Source organism: Peromyscus maniculatus, chromosome 12 (genome assembly GCF_049852395.1).
Source record: "Peromyscus maniculatus bairdii isolate BWxNUB_F1_BW_parent chromosome 12, HU_Pman_BW_mat_3.1, whole genome shotgun sequence".
Taxonomy (NCBI): domain Eukaryota; kingdom Metazoa; phylum Chordata; class Mammalia; order Rodentia; family Cricetidae; genus Peromyscus; species Peromyscus maniculatus.
The window spans coordinates 14,023,741-14,034,800 of NC_134863.1; the positions used below are offsets into that span (position 1 = coordinate 14,023,741).

An 11,060-nucleotide genomic window follows, 5' to 3' on the forward strand; every position below is an offset into this window, starting at 1 on the left:
GTCTGGGTTGGCATCCGTGGTCTCTTAGTGTCTGCATGAGATTTGTCCATGATCTTCTCGCTTTCATAGTCTCTATTGAGTAGTCTGGTGTTATTCTGATGGGTTTACCTTTATATGTTACTTGGTCTTTTTCCTTTGCGGCTCTTAATATTTTTTCTTTGTTCTGTGTGTTTAGTGTTTTGATTATTATGTGGCGAGGGGACTTTTTTTTTGGATCCAGCCTATTTGGTGTTCTGTAAGCTTCTTGTATCTTCATAGGTATTTCTTTCTTTAGGTTAGGAAAGTTTTCTTCTATGATTTTGTTGAATATATTTTCTGTGCCTTTGAGTTGGTATTCTTCTCCTTCTTCTATCCCTATTATTCTTAGGTTTGGTCTTTTCATGGTGTCCCAAATTTCCTGGACGTTTTGTGTTACAACTTTTTTGTCTTTAGTATTTTCTTTGACTGACGAATCTATTTTCTCTATCATGTCTTCAGTGTCAGAGATTCTCTGTTCCATCTCTTGCAATCGGTTGGTTATGCTTGTTTCTATAGTTCCTGTTCGTTTTGTCAGGATTTCTATTTCCAGCATTCCCTCAGCATGTGTTTTCTTTATTGTCTCAAATTCATTTTTCAGATCTTGGAATGTTTCTTTCATCTGTTTAATTGCTTTTTCTTGGCTTGATTTGATTTCTTCCCATTTTTTGTTCATTTTTTCTTCCATTTCTTTAAGGGAGTTTTTAATTTCCTCTTTAATGGAGTTTTTCATTTCCTCTTTAAGGGAAGTTCTTATTTCCTCTTTAAGAGAGTGTTTCATTTCCTGTTTAAGGAAAGTTTTTATTTCCTCTTTAAGGTAGTTTTTCATTTCCTCTTTAAGGAAAGTTTTTATTTCCTCATTGAGGGAATGTTTTATTTCTTCTTTAAGGGCCTCTATCATCTTCTTAAAGTCATTTTTAGGGTTGATCTCTTCTGTTTCTTCTGTCATGGTATGTTTAGGTCTTGCAGGTATAGAATCACTAGGTTCTGATGTTGCCATATAGGTCTTTATGTTGTTGCCTGTATTTTTGCACTGGCGTCTACTCATATTTTCCTCTGTGCGGTGCAGGTGGTGTCTGTGTCTGAGAGTGCCTCTCTTGTTCTAATTTTTAGTCTTGGTTTAGTAGGGGTTCTTGGTTAAATTGGTGCTATTGGGCTGTTTCTTCAGGGACAGCTAATTTCAGTCGATGAATTATATACTTATGATTCTGGTGATCTGGTTTAGTGGCTGGGTAGCGCCTTCTTCTGTGTTCCCAGGTCACGTTTTGTTCATTTGTCAACTCCTCAGCTGATCTTGTTTCTTCAGACTTCAAACTGTAGGCATCTGAATCCTCTCCCAGATGGGTTTCAGCTGAGCAGGGTAGTCTCACCAACTCCTCCAAGTTGTTGGGTTTCACAGGATCAGCAGTTGGGCCCTGGGTTGTCCCCAAACGGAGTGCCCAGACTCGCCCTGGTTCTGACCCACGGAGATAACCTCTTCCCCAGGTGTTGGGGCTAGGGGCGTCCCCGTTCCAAGCTGCGTCCGCCCCTCTCCGTCCCTGGGCCTGTCCACCCCTGTGGCCCGCCGCCACAGGCCCACCTGGGTCCACTTGTCTCCGCCGCAGGGCCTGTATGTCCCTGGGTCTGTCTGCCTCTGCGGGCGGCCAATGGGCCTGTATGTCTCTGCCGGCTGCCACCGCGGGCCTACCTACCCCTGCCCGTCACTGCTGCTGGGCCCATCCACCTCTGCGAACTGCCACCAGGCGTGTATGTGTCTCCCGGTTGCCGCTGGGCCTGTATGTCCCTGTCGGCCGCTGCCACCGGGCCCTTCCACCTTCGCGAGTCGCCGCTGCGGACCCACCTGCGTCCGCCCGTTTCTGCCCAGTGGCCTGTCTACTTCTGTGGGCCGCCGCCGCTGGGCCTGAATGTCTCTGTCGGCCGCCACCGCCGGGCCCGTCCACCTCTGTCTGCTTATCTCTGCAGCAGGGCCTGTCCACCTCTGTGGGCCGCCGCTGGGCCTGAATATCTCCACCGGCTACCGCCGGCCTAAATGTCCCTGTCGGCCGCTGCCGCCGGACCCATCCACCTCTGCGGGCCGCTGCCACAGGCCTACCTGCGTCTGCTTGTCTCCGCCATCTTGGATCTCTCTCCGAGGGGCGGTTCTTGATTAGCGGGAGGTGAGGGGCCCCGACAAATTAAAATATCTTAATAGAGGGGAAAGAGTGCCATTTGTGTCACTGGGAAAAATCTAAATGTATACAGGCAGATCAATATGGAAAGCATAGGGACAGGGAGAATGGGGGAAGGCTGGAGAGGGGTCTTGATTCATCAGTGCCCACCAATCATCCAAACACAGGAGGAGCAGATGCAGACTCAGAGCACAGACAGCTCACCCACAGTGACAGGCACAGGGGTACGCAGGTGAGGGAGCCTGCCTCCGAGTTCCACTTCTCTCTTCTCAGTGTTAACTGAGAATGAGGAGAGGGGGAGGAGCAAGAGCCATGAGCAGAAGAAGCATGCTGGAGTCTTGTAGGACAGTGTGGGCACATGAAAGGATGGGGAAACACAGATGGTATGAATGGCTCACTTGAGACCTGGGGGAACACGGGTCTCAGAGCAAGGTCTTCAAGGAAAGTTAAGATGCCAATGCGGAAAGGCTGGAACACAGAATTATTTTTTCTTTAAAGACTTGAGATGGAAAATAGTCTTACCTTGTGTGGGTCACATTGCTTGAGGCTCCCACCTTCCTTAAACTCAGTCAACACATCTTTTATTTTCTTGGAGGAATCTGGAAAGACACAATTCAAATGTAAAACACAGGTAAGCGGCTATTGAAACCCAGGCTAGACAAATCCTGCCTAACCACAGTAGGATGGAGAAGGACCATGTGGAGACGTGTCCTGTTTGCCCTCGAATCCTTCCCCTTTCCCAGTGTTCTCTCTCTTTTGCTGTCTGAACCATCTTTCTTTTAAAGACCATTTTATTTTTATTTTAAAGTGTGTGTGTGTGTGTGTGTGTGTGTGTGTGTGTGTGTGTGTGTGAGAGAGAGAGAGAGAGAGAGAGAGAGAGAGAGAGAGAGAGAGAGAGAGAGAGAGAGAGATCCCCTGGAGCTGCAGTTACAGGTGAGGTGGTTGTGAGCCACTTGATGCGGGTGCTGGGAACTGAACAGGTTCTTAACCTCTGCTCTACCCTCAGAGCCGCCTCCCCAGCCCCTGAACTACCTTTCCCAAATGCCAGTCTGATCAGACCATGTCCATGCTCAGAGGACTTTCGCCCTCACAGAACTGCATTCCCACTTAGCTTGTGCTCCGACTTTAGTGATTTGATTTAGCCCGAGTCTTTCCAGACTCTCCCAGCTTTCCAGTCACATAAAGTATTTCCAGAATTTCCAAAGATACTGTATATTCTTCCATGGCATTTTTCTCTGTCTTTCATACTTCTCTCAATGTCCAGTACCCTGTCTACAGCCAGCTCTTTTGTCAAACTTCCCTTTGGGGCAGAGTTATTCCCACCCACGACTCGTATACGACTAGCACACAGCACCCACCATAGAGTATTCTATTATTTATTAGCTTGTTTATCTTGATCTTTTTTTGAATTGTGTATTTTTGGAATACAAATGTACTTGCTGGATACATTTACTCTTCCTGGTTCCTTTTGACATTTCTTCTTTCTCTCAGTGATTCGATTTGGGGGACAGAGAGGTTTTTTTTTCTTCAAGTAAAAGAAGCAGAAAACTGGGGTGAAAGGATAGTTCAGTAGGTGGAGGGCTTGCCATGAAAGCATGGGTGCCTGGGTGTGACCTCAAGAAGGTAGGTGGCCCCTGAAGAGCAACATCCAAGGTTGACCTTTGGCCACCATACACAGGTACACCCACATGCATATTCACTTACATGAACATACATATACACACACCCCACCCCACAGCATATGAAAGGGTGCTATGACAGGCTGGAGTGCTGAAAAAGGACTTTTTGGGGGTTATGGGGGACTCTGGATCAACTGAGGAGGTCAGAGGTGCGATAACTGCTGCTGTGCCTTTCCATCTCAAACCAAGATCAGACATAAAACACATTCTACACATCGTTATGAAGTGTAATCAGCTGAGTGGAATTTATTACTTTTTATTGTGAGACAGGCTCTCGTGTACCCCAGGCTTGTTTCTAGCTCACTAGGCAGCCGAGGACGACTTGAACTCTACCTCCCGAGTGCTGGGTTTACAAACTTGTGCTACCATCTTGGCTTGTGGGCAGAAAGTTCAAAACATTAAAAAATGTGTTAGCACTCAGGAAGGCGAGGCAGGATGCTCAGGAATCAAGCTAGCCTTGGCAACATAGTGAGTTTGAACCAGTCTGGAATATGTGAGACGTTATCTCAAAATTTGCACCAAATCAAGCAAAAGCTTGAGCTGGCTGTGGTAGTGTACACCTGTAATTTCAGGACTTGGGAGGCTGAGGCAGGAGAATTGAGTCTCAGGCCAGCTTGGGCTGCCCTCGGAGACTCATGTCAAACAGACAGATGACAGACAGACGGACCCCTCCTTAAAAACAACAACAAAGCAAACAAAAACCCAGCAAGAAGGCAGGTTCTTTCATTATAACCAGTGAGAAGTACTGGCGAGGTTCTGCCCTTGGTGCTGAAACATCGTACTGTGAGAGGTAGTTTTTTTCCCGACTCGGGGATCCTGACAGCTTTATCCCCTTGTCCTTAATTTTTATTTTCCATCTTGATGGAAAGAATTGAGTTATGCATCCTGACACAAAAAATTAACCTCAATTATGTCTTACAATTAACCTGGCTGATTTGATAGTCTATGTCTGCTCTGTTGTATTTCTGACGGTGGGCACTTGCCCTGGAAGTTGCTCTCTGACGGCTGCATTTCCCCCTCGATGCTGGTGACATTTACACGGGAAGGAAGTAATTATTTAGGGGATTCAGGAAGCACAGTGACTTAAAGATTGTGCTACCTATAGAGAATAATCCAGAAGGGGCTGGAGAGATGGTTCAACACTTAAGAATGCTGGCCACATGCAGGCAAAATGCTCCCACACATGAAATAAAAATCAATCTCAAAAAATATTCAGAAAAGCAAGGAAAACACTGTTGGCTGCTTTGTAAGAACTGAGAACAGAAAGAATTAGTAATTGTCATAGAAATTTGTCAGGTGTGCATGTGTGATTCAGCACAGTAGACCAAGAAGGAAACCTGTGTTTCTATGACCTGTGCTTCCCCTGCCTCCAGGAATTGTGGGTAATTAAAAGCTTCTTCAAGCTTCATTATTGTTTCTATTTAAACATCTGAGTGAAGGATCCTTCACGGGCTGGGCTGGATCTCTGTGGTTTTGCTGACTAGGAGTCTATCAAGCAGAAGTTATAATCATTGCAGGATTGAGGCATTTTGAAATGCTACATGAAAATGCTGCTGTTGCCTAAAAATGGAAATTTCTTTCTGAAACTCAAAACAGATGTTGAAAAGCTAATAGCTCAGTGAGCTCAAGGCAGCAGATGCCAACAATTTGGGTTGCTTCCATTCAATTCAGAAGGCACTGTGGGTAGTAAGATGTTGCAAGGTGCTGTTGAAAGCATGGTGGGGAAAAGGGTTGAGGAGTGTGGTGATGGGAACTGCCCCTTGTTGAGGACATTTACCTGTGAATTCTCAGAAACGCCCTTCTAGTAATTTCGCACAAACACGGGGATGATTCCTTCAGTCTACAAATGAAGTTAAATTTCATAAAAATGAAATGACTTTCCCAAGAGCAATTGTTTTAAGGCTTGGTCTGGATCAAAAGTCTGTGTTCTTCCCCTCCAGTCCTTTTCACTATCGCTGAGCAAATATTTGCGAGCACAAGGGAAAGTGTGATCGCTGTGGCAGCAGTGGTGACACCAACTGGGCAAGAAAGAAAGACAAGATGAGACTGAGGTCCAAGTGGGGGCTGGTTCTGAGCTACCCTGGGGTCTGTGGCACCTGAGTGGGGTTTTTAAAGGCAGATATGAAGTTGAAGGACTCTTCTCAGAGGGGACAGAGTGAGCCAAGGTGGAGGGCTCTCCTAGAGCACCTGGAAAAAGTTAGAACCAGAGAGTAGATTGGGGGTAGGTTTACAGGGTTCTTGAATGCCAACAGAAGCTCATTGGTTCAAGCTTGTTATAGATGTTTTGAATGGTGGAGTAACCAGCCAGGACTTTCCTTCTTCTTCTTTTTCCCTTTTTCTTGTATGAGTTCTCTGCCTGCATGTACGCCTGCACACCAGAAGAGAGCATCAGATCTCATTATAGATGGTTTTGAGCCACCATATGGTTGCTCAGAATTGAACTCAGGACCTCTGGAAGAGCAGCCAGTGCTCTTAACCACTGAGCTACCTCTCCAGCCCCTAGGACTTTGCTTCCTAAAGACCACACTGGAAACTGAAGGGAAGAGTGCTGAGAAGTAGGCCAGAGCTCAGTTACTCTCATGTGTATGTCTTAATTACCCTGTAGCAGTTGTATCACCTGAGGAAATTCTGTATTTGTGATCAGTTTTAGTGGCATGCTTTTTTGGCCCAGCTTAAGTGCCCAGGCCTAAACAATATGACTCTGAGAAGTGGGTGCTCTAGTGTGCCTTCTGGAAGGGCAATATAAAGTCAGTATTTTGATTAGGAATCAAGGGTTTATTTCAATGGAATCCATACTCTTTGATAGTATTCCCACCAGTTTACAAACGCTCAAATTCACCCTAGCAGAAATATTTTGATCTCAAGTGTTATGGTTCTATTTCTAAAGCCTGTTGTATACTTGAGTGTGATACATACATACATGCACACTTACCAGTTTTCACACTTAGCAAGATGTGAAACTTAAAAAACAAGAAAGTCATCCAAGATATTCAATAAATACCTAAGATTAAAGAAAAATAAACTTCTCCAACAGCCCAAAGTGTTTCTGACTAATTTCCCATCAGAGCATTCCTCCTCACATATGGTTCCACTTTGCCTCGTGGGGGCTTGTTTTAGTTGGCTTGCTAACTATGGTAAAGACCATGACCAACAGCAACTTGAAGAGGAAAGGGTTTATTATTTGCCTTACAGATCCAGATCAGTCATACTCTATCACTAAAGGAAGTCAGGGCCAGACCTCAAGGCAGGAATCTGGAGGCAGGAACTGAAGCAGAGGCCACGAAGGAATGCTGCCCACTGTCTTGCTCAGTTTGCTTTCTTATAACAGCCCTGGGGTGGCACCACTCACAGTAGGCTGGGCCCTGTCATATCAATAATTAATCAAGTCTGCCCCACACATTTGTCTATAAGCCAACCTGATGGAGACATCTTTCTCAGTTGAGGTTCCCTCTTTGTCCGATGACCTTAGCTTGTATCAAGTTGACATAAAATTATCCAGGGCAATAACACTTCTTAAAACTAGAAACAACCCAATCCCAAATGTGGGGAACAATCCTCTCTCTTGGCATTCTCTGACACTTTCTGGCTGTTTCTTCTCAGGAGATTTCTCTTTCCAAGAGGAAGGAGTGGTTACAGTGAGAGACTCCTTTGAAATATCCTCATCTTATTTCAGCCATTATTGTGGGCAGACAGTGTAACCTCAGCAGAGAACTCCCTTGTCAAACCCTGTGTAGTGGTGGCACCACAGACTCAGAGGATGTGAAGTTATATTCCTGAGTGTAGAGAACAGTGTCTTGTCTATCATTCTGGCAATAGTCTCCATTCATTGCAGGTTGGTCAAATGATATGCACTGTCTCAGTAGCTACAACATCTCACCCAAACACTCAGAACTATTTATTGTCTGATGTAATAATAATCCTGATGCTAGAGAAGAGGAAACAGAAGCATGTGAGCATGTTCCTCTTGTTTCCTCTTCCTTTCCTTCTTTTTTTGTTTTTGTTTTTTGTTTTTTGAGACAGGGTTTCTCTGTGTAACAGCCCTGGCTGTCCTCGAACTCGCTCTGTAGACCAGGCTGTCTTCAAACTCACAGAGATCCGCCTGCCTCTGCCTCCTGAGTGCTGGGATTAAAGGCGTTCGCCACCACACTTTTTTCTTTTTAATGTATCTGAGTAGCTACACCATGATTATGAGCTTTACCAAGCAGATGAACACTAAGTCAGGAGATAGGACCCTTCGAAACTCTAGCACGGTGGTTCTGAAATCTGGCTGTGTGTTAGAGTCAACTGGGCAACTCTCATAGGAACCAAAGCCTGCTCTCAAGATCCATTAAGTCAGTGTCTATTGCAACTCTCAGCAAATAATACATTGGAAAGCTTCCTGGTGGATTAGAATGTGAGCTGTGCTGAGGATTACTGTTCTGCCATCTGGTTATGTTCTTACAAGTGAGGACTACCTTAAGAAGTAGCTGGTCTTGTTGGATAATTATTTAAAATTACAAAAAAAAAAAAAGCTCACAACTGTGGCAAGTCTGAAGTGAGGCAGACAATTCCATTGTTTAAGTGGCCAGTAGTAAAGAATTCCATATAGCAGGTCAAATTATTGAGCTGCTCAGCAAAGCTGGGCTGTTTTGTATAAGTTCAAGTTGGCTGGACCATGAGCAGGCAGATCCCCTCCAAGTCAGGTGTGGAGAAGGCTCTCCTCAGTGAGAGGTCACTAGCTGTTATATCTGCTCTAAGAGAAATTTTAATCCATGATTATCCCTTATGTGTTGTGAGCCAGGAAACCTGGGACCTAAACTAAACATCTGTTCCTAGCATTTAAGAAAATATAAAACCTGTTTATAAGAACAGGAATCAGCGTTGTTCATACAGCATTTGCCACACAGGTGTGGGACAGGGATGCTCTCTGTGAGGGCATCCTGATCAGAGACTTGTGTTGATAGCAAAACATCAGCCCCACTATCTGGACCAGAACCCCGAAGTTTATAGGCTATCTTCTAACTGTGAACACAATTGTTAAACTTAGAATTGACCATGAATGAACATTTCAAAAGTGAATCTGAAAACTCACGTACAGAAATGAACATTGAAGGTGCTAAACTCTCCATTTCTCAAGATTTCCTAGGAGTTTCTTGAATTGTAGCGACTACAGGAATTGCCTGGAATCTAGGGAAAATTGGGGTTCTTACCCTGTAGATCTGGACCAAGGCCCGGGATGACTCCAATTACAGTCATGTTGGAGGACCTCACTTTGGGTGAAGAAGCTTTCAGCAATACTCCTGTTAATGGGCAGACAGTTCAGGCTCACCTCTCACAACTCAGAAGAGACCATGAGGTGGAGGCCAGGCAGATGTATTTTCTATACTGAAATGGCTGTAGATAATTCCTAATTGAGGGGTGGTGGTGGTGGGGGTGAAACCAGGAGAAGGCTGGGATGTACAACTAAACCTTGAAATTCCTCCAAGGAGCCAAAAACACATGAAGATGCAAAACAACCAGAGTAGGGCTTTCTGCAGAGGCTGGAATAGGGAGGATGATGTTACCATAGAAATTCCAGGGCCAGGAGCCTACATAATCTTCTCAGTGAGGAGGAATCTGACCACGAAGAAGGATGGGAGATGTGTAGAGAAACACAGTGACAGGCACTGACTCATTTTCATATACATCTTCTCCCAGCTGTTCCTCACCCGCTCACAGTTCGTTCCCAGCACATAGCCCATAGACTGGATGTTCAATAAAAGCTTATTGAAGGAATGAGGACTAGAAAATGGGTCAGTTGGGGGTGTCATGCCTGTCCCCTGTGACCTATATTCTAGGGGGAAGTGATAGACCAGTGGTTCTCAACCTCGGTTGCATGTTGGAATCATATGGAGTATTTAAGGACATACTGATGTCTGGGTCTCACACCTACAGATTATGATCAAATGGTCCTCAGCCTAGGCAGAGAATGTTGTGGAATATTCCTTTATACCATGTGAAGGTGTATCACTGTGATTGGTTTAATAAAAAGCTAAATGACAGATAGCCAGGCAGAAGGTATAGGCGGGACTTCCAGATAGAGAGAGCTCTGGGAAGAAGAAGGGGGGAGTCGCCAGCCAGATGTTGAGGAAGCAGAATGGGCTGTGTGGAGTCAAGAGCCACATAAAAGAACATAGATTAAAAGACATGAGTTAATTTAACTTATAAGAGCTAACCAGAGAAGCCTAAGCTAGGGTCAAGCTTTCATAATTAGTTAGAAGTCTCCATGTCATTATTTGGGAGCTAGTGGTCCTGACAAGAAAGTTCATCTACATTTGAACAGCTGTGTAGAAGATTACTAAACTCTGAGTGCCATTATTCCAAAGAGATTTCTTCCTAGTCACACATTCTGTGAGGCTGTGTAGGCAGATTCCTAATCCTCACAGAGGGAAAGAGGCTGAGCTCAAAGAGATGTGGGTGACAAGACATTCGGCTTCTCCTTCCTAAGTTGGAAGGGACTAGATATGGCCTTCTGCAGGGCGGAACTGCATGAGCATTTGAGGCCACGCCCTGATGGCTGGCATTACAAACAACAGGGTACTGGTGATGCTCATTTGGACCTTACACTGTCCTACAACTACAACTCAAGTCTGCATGTGTTCTCTGACTCCGTGAGGAATACTGAAAGGTTTGCAACTGTATCTGCAGCTTGAAGTCATACACTTTGCTTTGATCTGATTCTAAGAAAACTCACTTCCTAAGAGCACAATGGATGGGCTCACTGTCTTCAAATGTACTCATATTTCCTGTTCTAATTTAATTGGTATCTATCTGTCTCTGTCTATCCATCTGTTATCTCTATCTGTCTATCTATCTATCTATCTATCTATCTATCTATCTATCTATCTATCTATCTATCATCTATCTATCATCAATCATCTATTTATTGCCTATCTATCAGCTATTTATGTATGTAGTATGCATGTATGTATGTATCTATCACCTATCTATCTATCATTTATCTATCATCTATCAATCATTATCTATCATCTACTATCTATCTATCATCAATCATCTATCTATCTATCATTTATCTATCTATCTATCTATCATCAATCATCTATCTATCTATCATTTATCTATCTATCTATCTATCATCAATCATCTATCTATTTATCACCTATCTATCAGCTATGTATGTATGTAGTATGTATGTATCTATCACCTATCTATCTATCAT

The 11,060-nt window shown here is 44.3% G+C and overlaps 1 protein-coding gene across 3 annotated transcripts in view; it reads right to left on the bottom strand.

Annotated features, from left to right (window-relative positions):
* The window catches only part of Dgkg (diacylglycerol kinase gamma), a 209,540-nt gene that overhangs the window by 153,406 nt on the left and 45,074 nt on the right, over window positions 1-11,060 (bottom strand). For all 3 annotated transcript variants that reach the window (XM_006985051.4, XM_016003621.3, XM_076548617.1), the window contains exon 3: window positions 2,706-2,782. In XM_006985051.4, coding sequence (XP_006985113.1) covers window positions 2,706-2,782 — 77 coding nt within the window. The remainder of the gene's footprint in view (window positions 1-2,705; window positions 2,783-11,060) is intronic.